Source organism: Pleurodeles waltl, chromosome 7 (genome assembly GCF_031143425.1).
Source record: "Pleurodeles waltl isolate 20211129_DDA chromosome 7, aPleWal1.hap1.20221129, whole genome shotgun sequence".
In the NCBI taxonomy this organism is placed as follows: domain Eukaryota; kingdom Metazoa; phylum Chordata; class Amphibia; order Caudata; family Salamandridae; genus Pleurodeles; species Pleurodeles waltl.
Genome location: NC_090446.1, coordinates 900,405,512 through 900,431,439, shown reverse-complemented (window position 1 = coordinate 900,431,439; position 25,928 = coordinate 900,405,512). Strand labels below are relative to the sequence as shown.

General features: G+C 43.6%; 1 protein-coding gene across 1 annotated transcript in view; it reads left to right on the top strand.

Moving 5' to 3' along the window:
- Window positions 1–25,928, top strand: part of MGAT4B (alpha-1,3-mannosyl-glycoprotein 4-beta-N-acetylglucosaminyltransferase B) — a 1,476,931-nt gene that overhangs the window by 680,539 nt on the left and 770,464 nt on the right. The window contains exon 6 of the mRNA XM_069199505.1: window positions 10,961–11,074. Within this exon, the coding sequence (XP_069055606.1) occupies window positions 10,961–11,074 (114 nt within the window). The remainder of the gene's footprint in view (window positions 1–10,960; window positions 11,075–25,928) is intronic.

Genomic DNA, 25,928 nt, shown 5'->3' with positions numbered 1-25,928 from the left:
CACCAGCCTTCCTCCTCATCCACTGCATCCTCCTCTGCTAACCTTTCAGGGAAGCAGCCCTAGTTCTCCTACCCTTCAAGAGCATATGTTACCTGTAGGGGAAAGGCTTGTTCATTTTCTTCAAGAGTGGGAGGCCACAACAACGAACATTTGGGTGTTAGGCATTGTAGGAAATGGGCATGCCCTTTCCTTTTGGGAGTTTCCCTGTTCGTTCCCTTCCCAGCAAAGTTTTTGTTTTGAAGAACATCGGCTGCTGCTTCAGCAGGAGGTACAAAATCTTGGGAGCAGTGGAATTGGATCCAGAGCAGGAAAGGGGTCAGGGTTGTTATTCAAGGTATTTTCTGATTCCCAAAAAGGATGGTCGTTTACGGCTGATCCTAGACCCTAGGATTTTGAATTGGATCCTCAGACAGGAAACATTCAAAATGCAGACCCTAGCACAGGTGCTTCCGGCGCTGGACAAAGAAGACTGGATGGTTTCCATAGACTTGTAGAATGCGTATTTTCATATTCCAATCTTCCACTTGCACAGGAAGACTCTCCGGTTCATGGTAGGATTGCAGCATTACCTATTGGCAGTCCTTCCGTTTGGTCTTACTTCCACACCCTGAGTCTTCACGAAGTGGTTGCAGAGCATCTCAGAAGGAAGGGAATATTGGTATTCCCTTACTTGGACGATTGACTACTCAAAGCTAAGTCTCCAAAGTTAGGACTGCACCATTTGCAGGTGACAACCCAGTTATTGTTCAGCCTGAGCTTTTCATTAAATGCTCCCAAATCTCACCTGGTGCCCTCTCAGCGCTTTCCATTCATAGGGCCAGTACTGGGCACAACATTGAATCATGACTTCCCCCCTCCTCAGTGGATTCGGAACATTCAGACTATGATTCCAGTGCTCCAGAATGGAGTAGTTGTTCCGGTCCTAAAGGTCTTACACCTGCTCGGTCTGTTCGCTTCCTGTATTCTGTTGGTCACTCATGCATGTTGGCACACAAGGGCTTTCCAGTGGTGCCTCCACAAGCAGTGGTTTCTATAAAACCGAGATCTCAAGGAGTCTATATCAATCTCCAGAGACACTGTAGTGGTTCTTCGATAGTGGACTGTAGACTGCAACCTACACTCCACCATCGAAGGGGAGGTAGTTTTGTCTTCTGCCTCTGGTGACCACAGTCATAACAGATGCTTCCACTCTATTCCTATTCCTACTCCTATTTCCTATTTTCCATTTGCGGTCAGTCGGTTCAAGTCTTGACAGACAACACTACCGCAATGTGGTACATGAACAAACAAGGAGAGGTAGGGTAGTATGTTCTCTACAGATAGACTCTACGACTCTGGTCCTGGGCTCCGGGCCATCGGATTTGCATAGTAGAAAACGATTCGGCCAGAGTTCTCAACGTATGTGTAGACAGTCCAGCCAGCACTTTTCGGCCGACCACAAGTGGCATCTCCATCTGCAGGTGGTTCTTCACGTCTTCAGTTGTGAAGGACACCTCAGATAGACAGGTTTGACACTCCTTTGAACGCACACTGTGTCGTTCTGCAGCCTCCTGTATCTGATGCAGGAAGCATTGGGGGACACATTTAAGTTGAACTGGGGCAACTGGCGGCTTTACGCGTTTCCTCATTTACCCTTGTTTCCTTGGGTTCTGAGGAAGATTCACCAAGACTGGGCTTAAGTTATATTAATAGCCCCTGATTGGCCAAGAAGGGTATGGTACACAAACCTCCTTCACCTCTTGCTGTGACCTCCGCTTCGTTTCCCTCACATGGCAGACCTCCTCTTGCAGTCACAGGGGCAGATTCTACACCCCTACCTCCAGAACCTGCACCTACATGCCTGGAGATTGAATGGGGCAATCTGAGTTCCTTTTCTCTCCCTCCAGAAGTGGTGGATGCTATATTATCGGCCAGGCCACACTCCACCAAAACTGTCTATGGTGGTAGATGGGCCAAGTTTGTTAAATTGTTTGAGGGGAGACACATTGGTCCTTTAAAGACCCATTTGTCCAAACTTTTAGAATTTGGTCTGTCCTTGGTACAACAAGGTTGTGCAGTTGCGATAGTGAATGGCTATCTGTCCGCACTGTTTGCATTTATTTGTTTACCTGACCAACCCTCTTTATTTAAGTCCCCTATAGTTCTAAGGTCTCTTAAGGGTTTGACTAATGGGTTTCCTCCCACTCTCTTTTTAATGCCTCAGTGAGATTCAAATTTAGTTTTAATGTACCTGATGGGTACACCGTTTGAACCATTGCATAGTTGCCCATTGAGGCTCCTTATGTTTCAAACTGTCTTTCTTATAGCGATCACATCAGATAGGCTTGTTAGTGAGCTGCAGGCTCCCCGTTTACTACTTTCCATGCTAACAAGGTGGTTTTGAGAACCAGGGTGGCTTTCCTGCCAAAGGTGGTGACTCCTTTCTATTTAGGGCAGTCTGTCACCTTTATGTCCTTTTACCCTCCTCCCCATCCCTGTAAGGAAGAGGAAAGACTGCACCGTCTGGATCCAAAGAGAGTGCTGAGCTTCTATGTGGACAGGACGAGAGAGTTCAGGAGGTATGATCAGCTTTTTGTTTGCTACGTGGGCAAGATGAAGGACAAAGCTGTCCATAAAAGACCGCTATTACAGTGGGTCATTCTTTGCATTAAAATATGTTATTCTGAATAAGTTATGGCAAAGGATGATCCTCCTGAGGCATTAGAGCTCATTCCACCAGAGCTAAGTCTACTACTTCTGCTTTGACTAGAAGTGTACCTGTTGTAGATATTTGTAAAGCAGCAACTTGGGATTCCCTCCACACTTTCGCAAAGCATTATTGCTTGGATTCAGAAGCGAGGAGGGATGGTCATTTTGCCCATTTAGTGCTGCAGGATTTCTTGGGATAGCCAAGCAGGCATCCACCTCCAAGTACAGGAGTGCTTTGGGATTCTGCTCAAAAGGTGAGGAATCCACAGATAGATGTGTCCATCAGAAGAACAAGTTACTTGCCTTCGGTAATGCTTTTTCTGGTGGATACAGTATCTACTTGTGGATTTCTCATGGTCCCTCCCCCTCCCTGTTGCTTGTCTGGTTATGCCACGAAAGAAACGATGTGTGTATGTGTGTGTGTATATATATATATATATATATATATATATATATATATATATTTCTGGCAAATTGTATATATAGAATGTATATTTAAATATAGGTGTGTGTGTATATGTGTATATACTGTATATATATATATATATATATCAACACTTTGTTTCTCTTGTTTAAAGGAGAGAAGGCACTCCGTGGGCATATTAGTTAGTCAGGATTTATTTGCATAAGAGAACGCGTTTCGGCGTTACCGCCTTCATCAGCTTCTTGTTCACCATTTTACTTCCCTTTTTATATCATGTGATCACATCGTTAATCCCCTACCATCGTTTCCAACAGTATATCTTACGATTAAGCTCACAACTTTGTCGCTACTCTCTGCATTTAATGCACATCACCTCATTTACAAAAATAATCAAAAAAATCTGGCTTATATGGATTTCACGTATGTGTCGATAAAAACGTTCCAACCTCCGTATAACGATGTTGATAAGTATACAATAGTATTGCAGCATAATAATATATCATTGTTCGCCTTCCAAACATTACATCCAAGTCTGCGTTTATCCTACTCACACGCTATTCTTTGAGTTGTTCCGCTCATGTTGAACTCTCATTTAAACTTATGAAAACGATCTGAATTTCCCATACCAATTTTGATAGAATTACAATGTGCCATTCAAAATACCCAGCTTATTTGTCCAATGTATTTTTTAAATATATTTTTTCCACGTACTCCGTATAATTAATAAATAGACCTGGTGGTCATCATTCATTTGTGTTTGAATCGGACTTCATATAATTGGTAAAATTTACTATCACCTTTAATCTAGTGATCATCTTTCGGCACAAGCCAATATTTATCGTTAATGTTCATATTAATGTAACCATAATTGTAGTTCATTGTGCTATATTGGCCTTACTGGGAATACCTAAACTAAGTTTTACCTCCTCTTCTGAATACTATGAGAGCTTGAGTGTGTAATCGTTCTCCCGTACGTCTTATAGGCTTATTTATAGTCTCTTATATTTATGTCTTATGTGTACTACTATTTCTACCACAACAAGTCCTGGTGAAGGTTATTTCTGTAACTTTCATTTGTTAGTGCAGATGGATATATAACTCCTCACTGATATTCAATCCATTTGGTTCCTTAGTATCCAGAGATAGTATATACCTCGACTCTAACTTGCATAAATTCTTCTCTCGATCACCCCTTCTACTCTCTTTGGCAATCCCATCAATTACGCTATAAGGTAACTCATCTACTCTTCCTCCATGAACCTCATGGTCATCCAATGGCTTTCAAATGTTGTAGAATTCTTTTATGTGCCTGAAGCTTTGTACTTCCCACGTATAGTTTGGGACACCTACATTTCAAAATATAAATTACATGATCGCTTTTACATGTATATCTCCCTTTGATAGTGTGTAGTGTCCTATTGCCCATAGATACATTTTTGATGTTTTCCCCATTTTTGCACGCTTTACATTTCATGCATTTGTAAAAACTGTCCTGCGTGTTGAGCCATGTAGGCTGTCTGCTCAACTGTCTTATGTCACTTTTAACCAGAACATCTTTCATTGATTTCCCTCTTCTGAAGGTTATCTGTGGTCTCCTTGTTAAACTCTGTCCTATTACTGGATCGCTTCTTAATACGTGCCAGTGCTTTTGCAATAAATTACGCACCTGTTTATGTGCCACATTGAATGTGGTGATAAACCTCATTATATTATCTACACTTTTCTCCTTGTTGCTCATTTTCTTTTTCTCAAGTGACGAGAACAACAGATCCTCTCTGGCCCTGGGTTTCACTTTATTGCTGGCTCTTTCTAATGTCATGTCAGTATAGCCCCTATTCTGCAACCTCTTCATCATTTCTGCCTGTACTTCTTTAAACTTGGTCTCAGTACTGCAGATTCTTTTGGCCCTCAACATTTCGCCAAAGGGAATACTCTTTCAATGGTTGAGGATGATGGCTGGTGGCATGTAAGATACTGTTGCCTGCAGTTTGCTTTCTAAATACTGTAGTCTCTACTCTGTTGTTTTCTACCACCACTTTCACGTCCAAAAACTCGATTTCACTGGGGTGTACTTTGCCCGTGAATTTCAAATTACAGTTGTTGTTAATAAGATCTTGTAAAAATTGTAATGTACTAGTCAGGTCTCCTTTCCAAATGGTGAAAATGTCGTATATGTATCTTAACCACAGCACAATATGTTGATTCCACTGGTCTAGGGGGGGATTATTTAATACTTGTTCTTCCCACCACCCCATGTATAAGTTCGCATAACTTGGTGCGAAACAGGTTCCCATCGCTGTTCTGCACTTTTGTTTGAGTATTTCGTTGTTGTAAAAAAACATATTATGTCGTAAACACCAGTTAATCATATTCATTAGCATTTTGCTGTGTTGGAGAAACCTAATAGGTCTAACTCTCAGAAAATGTTCAATGGCTCTAATTCCCAAATCATGGGGTATGCTTGTATACAATGCTGTAACGTCTAACGTCATTAGCAGGAAATCTTCCTCCCAACTAACATCAAAGATCCTTCTTAGGAAATCAGTTCTGTCCTTCAGATAAGATGACAAATTGTCAACCAGTGGGGACAAAAACTTATCTATATATTGCGATAAGGGTTCGAAGAGACTGCCTCTACTTGAAACTATAGGTCTCCCAGGGGGTTTGACTGCATCCTTGTGTATTTTAGGTATCAGCTAAAAAACAGGTAATTTGGGATGATCTACTTTTAAAAATCTGTATTCATCCTCAGTGATTAAACATTTGTCTTTCCATTGCTGTAATTCTATGTCAAAATAGTATTTGACACTTTCCACATATTTCTTGTCTATTTTCTCATAACATGTTGGATCATTTAACTGGCTGTAAGCTTCCTCCATATATTCCTCAATCGGCCAAATCACAATGTTCCCACCTTTATCCGACCCTCTCACTACTATTTGTGGGTTCTTAGAAAACTTCTCAAGGTTCTTGAGATAACTGTTCTTGATCTTCCTTGTCTTCTTCGACTCTCTTATTCTCAGTGTTTTTAGACCTTGGATTATAATTTCCGAAAACTGATCAGTTAAGTCCCCACTGGGTGCTGGAACGGTTTTGGATTTGGGTTTAAGCCCTGAAACATCAGTTTTGTCGGTTGCAATCCCTTCCAGCTCCAATCTAGTTATGACTTGCTCATCATCGGTTATGTTGATATTCTCATCCAATTCCCATAATTCTCTCAATAATGTTGTGTCTTCAATTAATAAATTGTCTTTAAATAATTTGCTTGGAATATCACCATCAACTACCAATGACTTCTCTTCTTGCACTGTTTTCTTGTTTTTAAGTGTGTGAATCTTTAACAACTTCAGTTTTCGTATAAACAAGAAAAGGTCTATCCGGCTTAGTTCGTACTCAAAATGATTAGGTTGACAATATGATAGCCCGAGTGACAAATTCTTTATGTCTTCTTCTTCAAATACTAGCTTGAATAAGTTCAAGACAGTTTTATCATCTGCTAATATCGTTTGTTGCTTCGAGTTAGCTTCTCGTGTACTTCTATAGTGGTTTATTTTCCCCCTCGTCTTTTCTGCCTCTGCCTCTTCCTCTTGATTTGGATCCCCGCCATGGTCTGTGGTTGGATCTGCGGTCTCTCCTTAAAAAATCAAATTCCTCCTGTAATGTTGTTTGAATTTGTAGACGTGTTGATTCATCGGCATCTGTGTCAGAGCTTTCACTAATGTCTACATTGGACTTTCTTCTTTCCACATTTACAGTTTTCTTTTGGGACTCACTGATTTTTTGATTCCTCCAAAAGTTAAATTGTTTTGCATACGTATATATCTGCCCTGTTTCATAGTCTACTTTGTCCAAGTTGAATTTGCGAGCTTTTTTTTGTGGATAATTTCTTCTTCTATTTTAGCAAGCCGTTCTTCCATTGCCTTGTTCAGGGATTCCACTGTTTTTTTTTCTATGAAAGATTAAATTTCTTTAGTCAAACTTTCAATTTTTTCTAGCGCTTATCTCTGTCACTCTGGGCAAACTTGATCAACATTTTCATCATTCCTGCCGAACTGTGTGTATTGTGTTCAGCCCATTCTTTTAACATATCAGGATTGGGGTCATCATAGGCAGGGATTATAGAAATTCGTAGTCCCCTCGGGACTCTATTAACTTCGAGGTATCTATTCAAGGATTCACATTTCCACCATTTGTTAAGCTCTTTTTTCTTAAATCGTTCCAGCTCTTTAAATGTTTCATGCATATCTATACGACCATCTAAACGTTCAGAGTTGCGTGAGGTAACCTCTGTTGTAGGTGTAGAAGAAAAAGCCAATTGTGCTCTCAATTTCCTGTTGTCATAGGTATTTTGGGATTTGTTGGTCATTGCGATGCCGTTAACGTGCTTGTTTGGTGCAAATAAATCAATTCATCACTTGAATGCCACGTGCGCCGCTAAACTTTTCCCATTGCTACTTGGATCTTTAAAGCGGCATCTGACTCCGCTGAATGTTCGTGCCGCATCGAAAGCACGCTTACCTGAACTCGGTGGGTTAACAGCTCTGGCGTCCTCCGACTCCGTAGCAGGCTCGCCTCCGAGCCGGCAGCGTTGCTATTGGATCCCAAAACAGCGGGGGCAGGAGGGCAAATCTCAAACACTTCAAGTTAGCAGGCCGATCCTGCTCCTAACCGTCAGCAGTGCTCGGACGGAGTGCCGTCTCTCCTTTAAACAAGGGAAACAAAGTGTGGAGATTAAGGCGTGGTAGCGCGCGCCACCAGATGAGCACCGCTGACGGTTAGGAGCAGGATCGGCACGCTAACTTGAAGTGTTTGATATATATATATATATATATATATATATATATATATATATATATATATAAATTCTTGTGTGAGTTTGTACATGTTGTACTTGTGATGTTGGTTTTCACCTGTTCGCCTTGAAGGCATGGTAAAAAAAAAAAGGGGGTGAAACTGACTCAGCACGCCGGCAAGGACTTTTTATGGCTCCGATGACGCCAGACGGAGTCGCGTGCAGAGCCGTTCCATTGTGACGTGGAGAGCTAGGAAAAAAAAAAGATTTCTGTCAAATGCAGGTGCATTGGAAGTATTCAGAAGGTGAGGAATCCACAGGTAGATGTTGTATCCACCAGAAAAAGTGTTACAGAAGGTAGGTAACTTGCTCGTCGAGCTTCGTGTCTGGGCGCTTGAGCAGAGGTAATCTCCTCAGGCTTCACAATTGGATGGCCGGGGTAAAATCGAGACAGGATTTCCTTGTGCTTGTCTCCATAGATGCTATCAAGGCCTTTGATGGTTTCCCCTGGCCTTACATGAGGCTGAGGCTGTGGTGAGATTCAGACCAAAGTTTTTTAAATGGATAGACCGGTTATATGCGGCTCCTACAGCAGCGTTGCAAGTCAATGGGCGGCTGCCTCCATAGTTCCCTATTAGGAGGGGTAATCGGTAGGGTTGCCCCTTGCCTCCCCTCATATTTGCCCTTATATTAGATCCACTGGCCTGTCTTGTAGGGGCTAATCCTGGTAGGTGGGTGACAAGATCCAGCTGACCTCCCTTGGCGACTAAGGCTAAAATGGGAGAGATTCCGATATTTGGGTATATATGCCACACTAAATCAGGAGAAGTGCATGGAATATAGTGTAAGTAAATTACTCGCGGATGCCAAACACTGGAATCAGCTCCCCCTAGCTGTAATGGGCAGGCCGGCTTTGTTCAAACTCATTATCCTTCTCAATTTTTTATAAGTTCTCCAAAATACCGAATACCAGGTCCCATATTAAGTGATCATCAAAATTGTTGAAGTGCTCAGAAACCTGTGGGGGAATAATGCTCACCTCAGAATAGCACTCTGCAACGAAACCCCTTTCCTGGGGTATAGCCCTTCCAGATGTCCGGACCTACTGTTGGGCCTTGCATCTAATTCCATAAATGACTGGGAACTCCTGGAGGGTGGCCACCCTGCCTATACCCTGGAGTGATTACAATTCCACAAATGCCTTACCATCATTACCTTCATGGAGGAAAGGGCAAAGGTCATCTGCTACCAGCAAACACAAGCAAATATTGAGCCATGGGATAGGACAAATAAGTGTCTAGGCAAAGAAAATTACCCAATAGACCCAGTTTTGGATGGGTGGTACCCTTAAAGAAATTGGGAAGTTAAAAGGGTTGACTGCATGGGACCATATCACCTTTTGCAAATTGGGCCTTGTACATCTCTACAAAAGGAATACCAGTTACAGGATATGCAATATTGTAAAATCTTGCAACTTAAGCATGCCATGGGAGGGAATGGGGGGGGAATGCATAGAAACTTTCTGCAGACTTCCCAGAATATGCACCTCTGGAGGGGAGACTCTGACAGAGAGAGATCCCAGAGAAGGTGTCTGCCACATATAAAACCATCAATAAAAATATGCCCATAACCCATCAATAATAATATGCCCATTACCCTTCATAACCTTAAATGTAAATGGGAGAGCGAATTGGGTGAGTTGGTCACTCAGAGGTGGCACTAATGTTTTCTCGTGAAGTGGTGATCATATCTAGGCTGATACCTATTTAACTCAATATCCGTCACTGAGTCCACTACGTGTCACCAGAGTGCCTGCGGTGTAGGGAGGGAATATTTCTTACACACACTCTGGACGTGCCTGGGCATGCACTCTTACTGGCAGAAATTAGTCCTAGAATTAGGCAAAGTTCTTGAGACGAGAGTACCTGCAGACCCCAAATATGTGCTATTGGGTGTACCTAATGATGTAGACCTCCCATGCATGCCGTTGATATTTTGATATCCCAACCTGATGCTGGCAAAGAGAGATCTAGCAAAACATTGGGGGGTGCCCTTGAGGCACAAACTATACAAGAATGGAGAACAAGTATGAACTGTTACATGATAGCAGAGAAGGTCACATTCAAAGCCGGGGCTGCTCACGTAAGTTTAGCAAAATATAGGGTATTTGGATCAATTATTATGAGGTCGACATTCAGGATGAAGCCCATGATAAACTGCTAGTCCAAAATGCCTAATCCATGTAAGCTGATATGATGTGAATTTACTATTGTTGTCTCTCTCTCTCCAGTGTGGAACTGTGGAGAAATGCTTGTGGTACAAATGGCCTTCTGCTGTGCTATATTATATGTACAGTGTACCGGTTGGTGCTCTCTTCGTCACTGTTCACAAAATCAAATAATATTTATTAAAAAAATCATGATGATTGTGAGCTCCTGCAGTGTATTGGTGTAGTAATCAATAATATTGCAACTCAGATAGATAATTAAATATTGCTATTTTATATTATAAGACTCACCACAGTAACGTATCTACAGCAGAGGTGACTCCTTTTGAGCAGTGTTCCTCCTCGCACCAACATTCTTCAAGACACTATAAATACCCCCCAACCAACCAGGGATTGATCCTAAAGAAGGCAGCCACCAAAACAGCAGGAAGACTAGTCCTGTAGCCTACAGTGCAACCTGCCTGGCCAGGGTTATTCTTGCACACCAGAGTTTGGTCACCTTGATATGTTCTTTGTGTTTTTTATCTATTTTTGAATAACGGAGTCTTGTTCAGTGAGTGTGACTTGATGTCTGAGTGGTCTGCTGGTGAGCATTCACCAGTCGCGTATGTATCTATGAAACAGATTAAAGATTGTAAAGGTATGGTGTTGCTGAAAGTGTGGATGTTTCATGGTGTGTTTGAGAATCTAGTCGTGTTGGGAGCACTGTGTTGAGATATGATATGGAATCAGAATAACTATGAGTTATTAATTCTATTAACCTTGCAAGCTGTGGTTTACAAATTTAATTTTCGAGCTAATTTTTCTTTTTTTCTTTTTTTTGTTTTAGGTTTCCGAATGAAATGCAGTCCGGCCTTCTGGAAGTAATTTCTCCAGCTCCAAACTTCTACCCAGACTTCTCTCGTCTTCGCGAATCATTCGGTGACCCCAAAGAACGAGTGAGGTAATCCAGTACAGCTTCTTTAAGCAGACAGTACAATATTCACAGGGAAGGTCCCATGTATGAAGAAGTAGAATCTGGTTTTAGTACACTTTTCCCGGAAACCTTAACTGTTTTCTGGTCTTGCTGTTGGTGATTTTCATTTGGACTTACATTGCACAAATGTTGAGGTTTTATGATTTATTTAAGGTGTGTATAAATATATATATATATATATATATATATATATATCCCTTTGCAATGAACATTTGTATCTAGTGTCTGACACCACTGCTAAGCACTGATGCCTGATTATACCAACCTTCCCAAAAGTCCTACTACACGGTATAATGTTACAGCTTTTTCTGGTTTCACAGGATTTACTGCACTTATTTTATGCATTATGCAATGTGTTCTTCTTCCTTGATCACCATTTCAGATTATTTATGCAGTTTTCTATTGTTTTTTCTGGTATCGTTCATTTTCTTTTAATTTCTTTCAGTGCCGAAGTGTTTTCGGGTCTCAATTAAGCATTCTTCATAATCACTAGGCTTTCCCTCAGGATCTTAAATCATGTAAAACATAATATCCCGAAACACTTATAACGTTAAATTTGGAATTACACTAAATTACAAATAAAAGTGGGCCAAACCAGGTTACTGTAGTATCCGCCTTTTGTAGCTCTGCCCCTCTGCAACCTAATTCAACACATATCCTTAGAATATCTTATTGCTCATCAGCCCAGAAACATTTGTTAAGTGGAATAAGTGTGATGGTCTTTCTACAAAAGGTGACAAAAGCTCCTTCTCGCTGTTCTACTCCATGTGCCTGAACACGCAGAAGGAGCCAGAGACACATCTAATTCCCCCGGCATCCACAACTGAGTTGGAAGGCTGCTTCATGCAATTTGTCACTAAATAAAACACCTAAATTAGCGTTTGTGTTTGGCTTATTTTTGCTTATATGGGAATTCCATTGTGGATGTTAAAAGTTGGTCCAGAATCTGTTAACAGGTCCTCAATCCACTTGGGGAATGCTTTACTCTTCTGCACCTCAGAAACCCACCATAGCAAGGTTTTTGCGAAATGTAGACTGACAAAACCATAAAGGCAACATCCGAGACTGCGTTGCTGTATCACATATGCAAAATGTTGAAAATAAGTCTGCTGTTGATGGAAGAGTGCAGCCTGGTGAGTTACACTCCAGAGCTATGAAAATCTACTAGTGTCTAAGGGCCTTTCACTACCCATGGTGCATTTCACTGGCAGTTACCTCCCATTGTCAGTTCTCTTTTTTCTGGCGCACATGAGAAGGATCCTAGTTCACCCAGAGGTTTTCACACCTGTTTCTCCGAGAAGATGTTCTTTAAAAAATATATTTTCTCACAGCTTCATCCTGTGCCTTTGCTAAACATCTACAATATGCACTTTTATTTTTTTTTGCATCCTACAGGATTTTTTCCTGTTAAAATACCTCTGCTTTTTGTGACATGCCAATCATGTGGGAGTAAAAAAAGCAGCCGCTGAGCCACACAGTGTGGGTAGTTTGACTATATTCCAAGTATTCTCTTGAGGAATGTGAGTTATGCTAGAAAATTTCAAAAATGACATTAAAAGACCATAAAGGAAAAGTCTTATGAGAAACCACGAAGCCCAGGAGCCATAGTTGAACTGCAGAAAAAAGCTGAAAAGCCATTGAAATGCCTAGCCTCGAAAGATCCCTGTTGAGACTGAATATCATGACACTGCCACAGAAGTGTTTGACCTGCACTTAATCACAGGCGTGATCAAAGTCAACAATGACTCATAGCTGCTGCAGGTCATCAAGATCTTTAGTGTTGAGGCATTCCAGCGAAGCAGCCTCCTACTAACCACCATCAAGGTTGAGTGGCTATCAAGCAATAGCAACACATTTACCATCAACATTGAGGGGAGCCCGGACAAAGACGTCACACACTCATTAACTGCGGATCCAGCACTGCCATCATCGAGACCCTTCATGATCTTTTTTCTGTCTCCTCTGTCAGTTGAACTTCACTGCTCCAGTCTTTAATGCTTGAATTGCTGGTGTGTTTCTCTACATCTCTGAGATGGACTTCTAGGATTTATACATCGTTTGTAATTTCAACAGCAAGGACAAAACTGCAGCCTTACACTAAAGGAGACTCCTCTTCCATTGTGTCTTCCTTGCATTATTGAACCAGCAGAGGATCATGCCTTCGAGTACTTTTGGAACTTCTTGACTTTCCTGCACCATCATAAGAATCTATTCCAGATCAACATCTGTGTCACCAGTAAGATCGGTGACACCTCAGATGCCTTCTCCAGCAGTGCCCCTTGAAGCTCCTGCATCTCCTCAGAGTAGTCCACGCTCTGGGCACATTGCCATTAGATGCAAGAGAGTCAGATCTTCAACATCTGCTTCAGAAGATTACTCAGATAATGATCAATTTTGCCCCATACTCAAGTGAATGAAGCCTAGCTTAAAGCAACAGTATACTGCCATAGAGTCCGGCCACTTCTGCTTCTAGAGTGCATGCAGTAAACAATATTACTACTTTCCACAACATGCTCATTCTGGGAGCAACTAAATTAGTTTCCATCCTAATGGAGACTTTACAAACTAGGGCATCTCCAAGACCTTTTGTACCTCTAGCACCAGGTCTGCTGGAAATTTTCAAAGACAAGTTCTTGACCCCAGCAACAGTGAAAATGGCCACACCACACTATTTTTAGAAATATTAAACCTCTGCAGAAAAGTCTTGCATTCTTAAAAAACAATCCAATGCCTGACTTAGTCATTGTAGCATCAGTTGAAGATGGCATGCCTCAGTCCCAGATACCTCAGCATCACCCGAAAGGGAGAGGAAGCACAGCAGTGCTAAATGCATAGTTGTTACCAAACTTCGAATTGCCAGTGTGACAGTTCCCCTAGGAAGGTACAAAAACAGATCTGGGAGAAGATGAGACGGTGAATGGATAAATGGGGCCTCAAGGAGATGATAAAAGAGGTGTCCTTGGTGGCAAACAGGTCATCATTGCTTCCGTGGATGAAGCTGAGCTTGCAGCAACAGTATACTGCCATGGAGTATCTATTCACAGTTCATCTTGGATGAGGTTGACAACTGTTAAAGCAGATGCCCCCCAAAAAATAATGAACCTGTCCTTTTGTTGTGCAGCCTTTTTCAGTGGGTTTGGAGTAAAGGAAGTTTTCTGATGGATACATCGACCTGTGGATTCCTCACTTTTTGAGTACTCCCAATGTGGCAGCATTCGACCGTACTTTTTTCTTTCTAGCTCTCCACGTCGACGAAGACATTGCAGTGTAACAGCTTTACACCTGATTCGTCTGACGTCATCTGAGCCATGTCCTTGTTGGGGTGCTGACGTCCGTACCCTTTTTTCCGCGCCTTCGATGCTAACGTTTTTTCTACCTCTTCGTGTGATTACACTGTATCGAGAGAAACTCATTGTCAAAGTTTTGTTTATGCGACAGTGTCTCCACTTACGAAGTCTGGCTTCAAACCCTTTCGAGAGTGTGGAAGTCACATGTCGGTCACTGACCCGCGCAAAAACTGACTTTGGTGCCTAAGTTCAAATCACAACGTCAGTGGATGGTCTTCATGTCAGAGCATGAACCCTAAGGCGCTAAAAGAAAGAGAGGCTAAGTTGTTCCTTGTGAAATCTAAAAAGGAAAAGCGGGGCCGTTGTAGATCTAGGCCTCGAGAGGAGTCGTCATCCCACAGGTCTTCAAAGTCACACAAGAAGCCGGGTCATCATAGTTCATGACGTCATTCATCCTGAGATACCACCCCTTGGTCTTTGTCTCCGGCTTCGAAGTCCTGACGCCGATCGACTTGTGAGTCCTCCTCCACAACCCAAGTCACCTGAGGCATTATGACGCCATCTTTGGTGGAGATCTCTGCGTCATCCAGGAGGCTTATGGAGTAGTTCTCTATTGTGACTTCACTGGATCAGGGGGGTTGGAGAGCAGAACTTCTGGACTTGCCACTGCCCACTACAGAATTAAAATCAAAAATTGTAACAGAGGTTCTCCATTCTTCCTCTGCGACATCAGAACCCCTGCTGCCATTCAATGAGGCTTTGTCAAAGCCAGTTCTAGATCCCTGGCAGAAACCTGTTTCGACTCCTGCTGTTTCGAAATCTATTGGCAGGAGATAAAGGGCAGCACAAAGGGATCCTCCATTCCTGAGCCAACATCCAACACCTAAAAGCCTGGTGGTACAAGCTTCATGTTCTTCGAAGTCTGCAGCTGGTTCCTTTCCCATGACTCCTGCTGACAGGGAATTGAAGCAAATGGAGCAGTCGGCAAAAAATATCTTTTCGTCTGTAAGTATGGCATTGAAGTCAGTCAATGCTAATCGCACATTGGGTAGATACATCCATGCTCTGGTGGATTTGGCTAAAGAGTTCATCCCCAAACTGCTGGAGGATGTACAGTCATTTTACGGAACTCTTGCAGGACAGTCAGGTGGTAGTAAAGCAGGTTAAACAATCAGCCCTAGATACGGCGGACTCTGTTGCCAAAGCCATGGGGACTTTGGTTTCCAACAGAAGGCATGCATGCCTGAGAGGATTGGGGTTCTCTCCTGATGTGCAGTCCAAATTAATGGATGTTCCATTTGATGGATTCAGGTTGTTTGGAGCCAATGCAGATTTGGCCATAAGAGAGGCTCAAGGAGAGCAAGGCCACTGCTAAGTCCTTAGGCCTTCAGACATTCCCCACAACTTATAGACCTTTGCGAAGGTTTATGGGGATTGGCCGTAGCTCCTCCTTTCATGGGAGGCAGCACTTTCAACAACAGCAGTCTTCCAATCTCTATAGATCCTACAGAGGTCATGGGAGAGCTAAGCAGCGCAGTGTACTCCACCAGCCTTCCTCCTCATCCACCACATCCTCCTCTACTAACCATTCAGGCAAGCAGCTGTGGTTCTTCTTCCCTTCAAGAGCATTTGTTATCCATAAGGAGAAGGTTAGTTAATTTCCTTCAAGAGTGGGAGGCCATAACAATGGACAGTTGGGTGTTAGGCATTGTAGGAAATGGGCATGCCCTTCCCTTTGGGAGTTTCTCCCTGCCCTCCCTCCCCAGCAAAGATTTTGTTTGGAAGAACATCTGATGCTGGTTCAGCAGGAGGTCCAAAATCTGCTTTTGAAGGGCACAGTGGAATTGGTTCCAGAGCAATAAACAGCCCAGGGTTGTTATACAATGTATTCTGATCCCCAAAAAGGATGGCCGTTTACAGCCAGTCCTAGACCTTATGATTTTGAAATGGTTCCTCAAACAGGAAAAATTCAAAATGCTGACCCTAGCACAGGTGCTTCTTGCGCTGAACAAAGAACACTGGGTGGTCTGCAATGACTTGCAGGATGCTTATTTTCATATTCCTATCCTGCAGTCGCACGGGCAGTATCTCCGGTTCATGGTAGGGTCGCAGCATTACCAGTTTGCAGTCCTTCCGTTTGGTCTTACATTTGCACTTTTTCACGAAGGTGATGGCAGTGGATGCAGCGCATCTCAGAAGGAAGGGAATATCAGTATTCCCTTACTTGGACGATTGGCTGCTCAAAGCCAAGTCTCCAGAGTTAGTACTGCACCATTTGCATGTGGCAACCCAGTTGTTCTTCAGTCTGGGTTTTTCGTTAAAGGTGCCCAAATCTCACCTGGAGCCCTATCAGCGTCTCCTGTTCATAGGGACAGTACTGGACACAACATTGAATCATAGCTTCCCCCGTCCTCAGAGGGTTCGGGACATTCAGGCTATGATTTTAATGTTTCAGAATGGAGCATTTCTGGTCTTAAAGGTGCTATGCCTGCTGGGTTTGTTTGCTTTCTGTATTCTGTTGGTCACTCACGCACTTTGGCACATGAGGGCTCTCCAGTGGTGCCGCCGAAATCAGTGGTTTTAACACAATGAAGATCTTAAGGAGTCTATATCGGTCTCCAGAGACACTGCAATGGATCTTTTATGGACGGCAGCCTATCACAGGGGAGGCCGTTTTGTCTTCCACCTCCCGTGACCACAATCATATCAATGCTTCCACTCTAGTTTGGGGAGCACATCTGGGTAATCTGGAGAAAAAAGGTATTTGGTGTCTGGTGTTTGATGCAGAGACCTTTCACTACTTGGGTTTAAGCATCACTCCAAAACTGGAAAACATTGTTGGGGTGAACTGTCTCCATTAAAAAAAAAAAGAACTATTGACACGCCTGAATAAATATTCTGCGCACCTTCTGTCTTGGCCAGACAAAAGAGCCATGGTAATAAATAAACATTCTGCTGTGCCTCCTGTATCTCTTTTGGTAATGCCAACCTTAATTTCAAATGAAGAAATAATGCCTCTGCAGAAAAGAATTGTGGCCTTTTTACTGGGAGGTAAGAAAACTATATGTTCTGAGCATTTATGCCAGCACTCTGAACTAGAGGGAGATTAGCTTACCAAGATATAGGCAGGTTTTACCAAACCACACTTCTGAGACTTTTATAGGAGCCAACCTCTGGTGAAACTTCAACAAATGATTGTTCATGTATAGGGCAGTGATGGGATGGCTTCTTTGGAATATACTATGGCCTACTCAATGCAGCTGGCCTGCAAATATTTAACAGGTGACACAGTGAGTCCCTAATGAAAACACGGGACGGAATGAACTAAAAACTAGGACTCACTATATATAGTATCACCGTTTATTTAAATTCTTTCCCAAACTCACCACAGGCTTAGAGGGAAGGATAGGAAGAAGACTGTCACATATTAAGTGATGTATTCCACAAGTTGATAATCAAGTTCTTTCAGCAATGTAAATAAGAGCTTGCTCTCACATAATATTATAGATTAACATATGATTGATTAAGACACTTGGCCATGCACCCGTTAATGAAAGGTTTGCTAATAAGATAACTTCCAGACTTTGAGGCCTTAATGACAAAATGTTTAGGTTCCGAAAGTATAATATCCAACATGTATTGGCTGCTAAAGAAAGGGTAAGTAAGGGATTAAGGGAAAGTTTCTGGAAGTAGGTCCTAAATAAAATGAAACAGATAATGGACTTTCCTATACAAGATACAGTGATTGTATTGGACCTGTGAGATAGGAATCCAATTCATATCCCTAAAGTGCAGAGGATAATTATCTGACATTTTCTGACTGCTGCTAGTAAGTCAGTAGCTTTTAGTTAAAAGCGGTCAGAAGCTTTATCGATAAAGATAGATACACTACCCTCTATAGTGTTAGCAGTGGGAAAGATAATGTACGATGTAGCTCAGCAACATAAAACGTTTCAAGCAATATGGCAACCTTAAATAGAACATCTTACAGTTATTGTATGCATTTCAACTAGACTACAATGATTGAGGTAATTTTATTTATGTTACTAATAATGTGTGATTATTATGTAAAACGTTTATCAGCGGCTTCTCACTTTCATTCAAAATGTACTGTGGATTCTGTGGGTGGAAGGCTGGCAATAAGGAGAACAAGGGGCTTCATTTTAAAAAACAAAGTTGGGGCATAATATGAACCTATAATGATGTGTGATTTATCTTGAGACAACCGTAATCATAAGCCAGTAAAAATGTTTCATGTAATTTAACCATCACTGCAGAGGTGACATGGAGTCTACTACAGATACTTGCTGATTCAAAAGAAAATGCCCTAAGTAGAAATTCAGGTCAATAATAGAGCTGCATCCCATCTGCAAATAAATCAAACTGAGAAACGTTGGGGATGCTGGTTTTACTTGAGGATGCTTATTTACATATCTCCATAGCAAAGCATCACAGGTAGTATTCCTGATGCTTTATCGTAGGTATCTTCAATTAAGTCATCAGTGGCCCACCTGCCTTCCTAGCTGATATATCTTGGGCATTCAAAACCACAGTAACCTGTTTGTCATTACCATACTTTCACTACAAAAAGTACTGATTCTGGGAGGTAACTGTCAGTACAGTGCATCATGGTTGCAGGACACTCCTAGAGCCCTAAATGGACTGAAGTCCATTTTCACAGATTTCAAATGTAAGCCTATCAGGCTTAAGAAAATACCTATTTTCGACATCTTGCACATCTGATGCTGTCAAGCAGTTTTGAAGTATATTTTATGCATTTTTGCAGTCTATGTTTCGTAAACTTCTTGCCTTGGATAGACGTCTGAAGGGTGCTGTTGATCATATCTGTAATAGCACCCTCTGCACATACTATATGGATAAATATAGTGAGCTGATAGAAATACACACCCTCCAGACAAGGAGACGTGCACTCCAGATGCATTGTTCAGGCATTAACACACGTGCAGTGTAAACCCATTTGTGAATAATGTATACTGTTTCTAACCTCTCCACAGTATCTATTTGGTTTTATTCCCGTGATAGATTTATTTTACAAGCACGTTAAGTTTGAATGGGCATTGTGGACAGTGTTATTACGTAATATGCAAACATTGTTGCAATGTAGAGTCCCTCAGATTAGCTCATGTATCCTCAAGGACTTGGCCTGAGAAATACATTTGTTTGTGTGTGATTAATTTACAATTCTTGTTTTTTACTAGACCATAGTTTGAATGTATATCAACCAGGCGCATTTTCTAGCTGCACAACGATCTACCAAACACATGCCTGTTTAAATTTGCAGTGTGGTTGAATAAAACGTTTACCAAAAAATGTCATATATATTTTTTCTAGGTGTCTTACCTTGCAGTACTATTCCTAATGCAGATTTTGATTTGCTGTTTATGTCCACAATGCACAACTATTTTGGAACATGCACATTCCATTTTTTATCCTGTATGCGTGCCATCGGATTTATACCATTTTAAGATGGGCTATACTTGTTTACATTTTTGGGTGCCTCCAACACATCTGTTTTGTTTATACACTCTTTTTATTGGTGTCAGTAAGTCTGTTTCACTGCTGAAGAAGGCGTTTGTAACTGTGAAACACAGTGGAGCTGTTTTTTCTCGGTAAACGCACTTCACTAAACGTTGCATGCTAAAGCCCACTCGGATTTCTGCACCAGAGTGCACAACTTCTTCTTACTTGGAGGGTGTATTTGTATTTTATAGGTTCCTCACCTATACGCGCATCATTGCCACTGGGCCCAGATGGGAGGAACTGGGGTGTTAAGTATGTGTGTATATAAATATATATGTGTGTGTATGTATGTGTGTGTGTGTGTATATATATATATATATATATATATATATATATATATTTGATGGCATGTGTAGCTGCATGTGCATATCCCGCCATCTGTGTTGGGCTCGGAGTGTTACAAGTTGTTTTTCTTCGAAGAAGTCTTTTCGAGTCACGAGATCGAGGGACTCCTCCCCTTTCGGCTCCATTGCGCATGGGCGTCGACTCCATCTTAGATTGTTTTCTTTCCGCCATCGGGTTCGGACGTGTTCCTCTTCGCTCCTTGTTTCGGTTCGGAAAGTTAGTTAAATCTCGGAAAACTCGATGGTATTGTTTGCGTTCGGTATCAGGTTAGTTATAGCAGATCGACACCGAATAAAAGAAGAGCTCCGGTAGCCCTTCGGGGCTTCCATTCCCCGGCGGGGCCTGGTCGGCCCGACCACGTGCGTCTTCAAGGCTCATGGAACGGACCCCATTCCGCTTCTGCCCCGAATGCCACAATAAGTATCCTTACACAGACCAGCATTTGGTCTGTAATTTGTGTTTGTCACCCGAACACAAAGAGGATACCTGCGAGGCCTGCCGGGCATTTTGGTAGAAAAAGACGCTACGGGACCAGAGAGCTCGAAGGCTTCAAATGGCTTTGACGCCGTCAGGACACCAAGATGTCGAAGAAGAGGAGACTTTCTCCATTGCAGACTCGGACTCGGACGAGGCCGAAAGTGAGCAGCGGGCGAAAACCGTGAGTAAAACTGCCCCGGCCAAAACTCACACCAAAATAATGAAAGCCCAGGGGATGCCACCGCCGGCAGGCCATGGCTTAACCCGTAAACACGGTGACCAACCATCGGCACCGAAAAAGGGCACACACGTGTCGAAGACATCCGACTCCGGCCGAGATACCGGCACAGACCATACTCGGCACCGAGATTCTGTCTCTGACCAAACTCGACACCGAGATACCGGCTCCTACCAAAGTCGGCACCGAAAGGTCAGCACCCCGAAACCGAAAAAGGTGGCTTCAGAGCCGAAAAAGACTGCTGAAAAAGTTTTGGTACCGAAACACCCAGCATCGGAGCCGAAACAGAGCTCCTATTCCGAAGAACAAGGCCTTTCGTCACAACTTCAAGGCCATAAATTTGGACAAGAATTAGAGCTGGGAGAGCCAGACTATACACAAAGAAGGCTCCATATTCAGAAAGACACAGGGAAAATAAGAACTCTTCCCCCTATTAAAATGAAAAGGAAACTTGCTTTCCAAGAAACAGATAAACAGCCAAAGGCAAAAGTGCCTAAAGAAAAAACTCCACCACGTTTTTCGCCACAACCATCGCCACATCACTCACTGCAACTGTCACCAATTGCAACACCCCCAATGATGCAATCTCCGACGCACACAGGGATGAGCCAGGATGACCCAGATGCATGGGATCTATACGATGCACCAGTATCTGACAATAGTCCAGATTTCTACCCGGCAAGACCGTCAACACCAGAAGACAGTACTGCTTACATGCAGGTGGTGTCCAGAGCAGCTACTTTTCACAATGTAGCACTGCATGCTGAACCTATTGAGGATGACTTTTTATTCAATACTTTGTCATCAACACACAGCCAGTACCAGAGTCTGCCGATGTTACCAGGGATGTTATAACACGCAAAACAAGTGTTTCAAGACTCCGTCAAATGCAGAGCCATTACACCTAGGGTGGAAAAGAAGTATAAGCCTCCCCTACGGACCCTGTGTACATCACGCAACAACTAACACCTGACTCAGTAGTAGTAGGCGCAGCCCGTAAAAGGGCAAACTCAGACTTCTGGAGATGCACCACCACCCGACAAAGAAAGTCGAAAGTTTGATGCAGCAGGGAAAAAGGGTTGCAGCACAGGCAGCCAATCAATGGCGCATTGCCAATTCACAGGCTTTATTGGCAAGATATGACGGGGCTCATTGGGATGAAATGCAGCATTTTATTGAACATCTTCCCAAGGAGTTTCAAAAGCGTGCACTGCAAGTGGTGGAGGAGGGCCAAAGTATCTCTGTAGGAAGTTGGCTCTGTATGCACTATTTCAAAGTAAGGAATAGTATGCACAGAGTCCAAGGGTTCCCCTTAGAGGTAAGATAGTGGCAAAAAGAGATAATTCTAATGCTCTATTTTGTGGTAGTGTGGTCGAGCAGTAGGCTTATCAGAGGGTAGTGTTAAGCATTTGTTGTACACACACAGGCAATAAATGAGGAACGCACACTCAGAGACAATTCCAGGCCAATAGGTTTTTTTATAGAAAAATATATTTTCTTAGTTTATTCTAAGAACCACAGGTTCAAGATTTACAAGTAATGCTTTAAATGAAAGGTACTTCACTTAGGAACTTTAGGAACTTTGAATTAGCAAAATAGCATATACAGTTTTCACATAAATGAAATATAGCTATTTTAAAATTAGACACAGTGCAATTTTCAACAGTTCCTGGGGGAGGTAAGTGTTTGTTAGTTTTTGCAGGTAAGTAAACCACCTACGGGGTTCAAGTTTGGGTCCAAGGTAGCCCACCGTTGGGGGTTCAGAGCAACCCCAAAGTTACCACACCAGCAGCTCAGGGCCGGTCAGGTGCAGAGGTCAAAGTGGTGCCCAGAACGCATAGGCTTCAGTGGAGAAGGGGGTGCCCCGGTTCCAGTCTGCCAGCAGGTAAGTACCCGCGTCTTCGGAGGGCAGACCAGGGGGGTTTTGTAGGGCACCGGGGGGGACACAAGTCAGCACAGAATTTACACCCTCAGCGGCACGGGGGCGGCCGGGTGCAGTGTGCAAACAAGCGTCGAGTTCGCAATAGAAATCAATGGGAGACCAAGGGGTCTCTTCAGCGATGCAGGCAAGGGGGGGGCTCCTCGGGGTAGCCACCACCTGGGCAAGGGAGAAGGCCACCTGGGGGTCGCTCCTGCACTGGAGGTGGGATCCTTCAGGTCCTGGGGGCTGCGGATGCAGAGTCTTTACCAGGCGTCGGGTCTTTGAAGCAGGCAGTCGCAGTCAGGGGGAGCCTCTGGATTCCCTCTGCAGGCATCGCTGTGGGGTCTCAGGGGGGTCAACTCTGGCTACTCACGGTCTCGTAGTCGCCGGGGAGTCCTCCCTGTGGTGTTTGTTCTCCACAAGTCGAGCTGGGTGCAGAGTGCAAAGTCTCACGCTTCCGGCGGGAAACGTGTGTTGTTATAAAGTTGCTTCTTTTTTGTAAAGTTGCAGTCTTTGGGGAACAGAGCTGCTGTACTCAGGAGTTCTTGGTCCTTCTAGATACAGGGTAGTCCTCTGAGGCTTCAGGGGTTGCTGGACCCTGGGAACGCGTCGCTGGAGCAGGGTTTTTTTAGAAGGGGGGAGACAGGCCGGTAGAGCTGGGGCCAAAGCAGTTGGTGTCTCCGTCTTCTCTGCAGGTTTTTCAGTTCAGCAGTCCTCTTCTTCTTAGGTTGCAGGAATCTGAGTTCCTAGGTTCTGGGGAGCCCCTAAATACTGAATTTAGGGGTGTGTTTAGGTCTGGGGGGTTAGTATCCAATGGCTACTAGCCCTGAGGGTGGCTACACCCTCTTTGTGCCTCCTCCCTGAGGGGAAGGGGGCACATCCCTAATCCTATTGGGGGAATCTTCCATCTGCAAGATGGAGGATTTCTAAAAGTCAGAGTCACCTCAGCTCAGGACACCTTAGGGGCTGTCCTGACTGGCCAGTGACTCCTCCTTGTTTTTCTCATTATCTCCTCCGGTCTTGCTGCCAAAAGTGGGGCAGTGGCCGGAGGGGGCCGGCAACTCCACTAGCTGGAGTGCCCTGGGGTGCTGTAACAAAGGGGGTAAGCCTTTGAGGCTCACCGCCAGGTGTTACAGTTCCTGCAGGGGAGGTGGGAAGCACCTCCACCCAGTACAGGCTTTGTTACTAGCCACAGAGTGACAAAGGCACTCTCCCCATGTGGCCAGCAACATGTCTGGTGTGTGGCAGGCTGCTAAAACTAGTCAGCCTACACGGGTAGTCGGTTAAGGTTTCAGGGGGCACCTCTAAGGTGCCCTCTGGGGTGTATGTTACAATAAAATGTACACTGGCATCAGTGTGCATTTATTGTGCTGAGAAGTTTGATACCAAAATTCACAGTTTTCAGTGTAGCCATTATGGTGCTGTGGAGTTTGTGTATGACAGACTCCCAGACCATATACTCTTATGGCTACCCTGCACTTACAATGTCTAGGGTTTTTCTTAGACACTGTAGGGGCATAGTGCTCATGCACGTATGCCCTCACCTATGGTATAGTGCACCCTGCCTTAGGGCTGTAAGGCCTGCTAGAGGGGTGACTTATCTATACCTATAGGCAGTGTGAGGTTGGCATGGCACCCTGAGGGGAGTGCCATGTCGACTTAGTCTTTTTATCCCCACTAGCCCACACAAGCTTGGCAAGCAGTGTGTCTGTGCTGAGTGAGGGGTCCCCAGGGTGGCATAAAACATGCTGCAGCCCTTAGAGACCTTCCCTGGCATCAGGGCCCTTGGTACCAGAGGTACCAGTTACAAGGGACTTACCTGGATGCCAGGGTGTGCCAATTGTGGAAACAAAAGTACAGGTTAGGGAAAGAACACTGGTGCTGGGGCCTGGTTAGCAGGCCTCAGCACACTTTCAAATCATAACTTGGCATCAGCAAAGCAAAAAGTCAGGGGGTAAACATGCCAAGGAGGCATTTCCTTACAATCTCCAACAACCAGATACGATCGGCGATGGACGCAGCGGACACAGCCGCCAGAACTGTAAACACAGCGGTCACTATTCGGAGACACTCATGGCTACGCACCTCCAGATTTAAGCCAGAGATCCAGCAGGCTGTGCTTAATATGCCCTTTAATGGACAACAGTTGTTTGGGCCGGAGGTGAATACAGCTATAGAGAAGCTAAAGAAGGACACTGACACGGCGAAAGCCATGGGCGCGCTCTTCTCCCCACAGAGCAGAGGCACCTTTAGGAAGCCACACTTTAGAGGGGGGTTTCGAGCCCAAAGCACAGAACCCTCAACCTCACAGGCCAGAGCCACATACCAGGGCCAGTATCAAAGAGGAGGCTTTCTGGGACAATATAGAGGTGGACAGTTCCCTAAAACCAGAGGGAAATTCCAAAGCCCAAAGACCCCACAAACTAAACAGTGACTTCAATGTCACAAATCCCTAACACAACACCAGTGGGGGGGAGACTCGCAGATTATTACAAAAATTGGGAAGAAATAACTACGGGCTCGTGGGTCCTAGCCATTATCCAACATGGTTATTGCATAGAATTCCTACAATTGCCACCAAATGTGCCTCCAAGAACACACAACATGTCCAAACAGCACTTGGATCTATTACAACTAGAAGTCCAAGCGTTGTTTCAAAAAGAGGCAATAGAACTAGTACCCAACCATCAGAAAGGAACAGGTGTTTATTCCCTGTATTTTCTAATACCAAAAAAGGACAAAACTCTAAGACCCATCTTAGATCTCAGAACACTAAATCTTTACATCAAATCAGATCACTTTCACATGGTAACACTTCAAGACGTGATTCCCTTGCTCAAACAAGACTACATGTCAACATTAGACCTCAAGGATGCTTACTTCCATATACCCATACATCCTTCACACAGGAAATACTTAAGGTTTGTAATCCAAGGAGTACATTACCAATTCAAAGTGTTACCGTTCGGGATAACAGCACCAAGGGTATTTACAAAATACCATGCAGTAGTA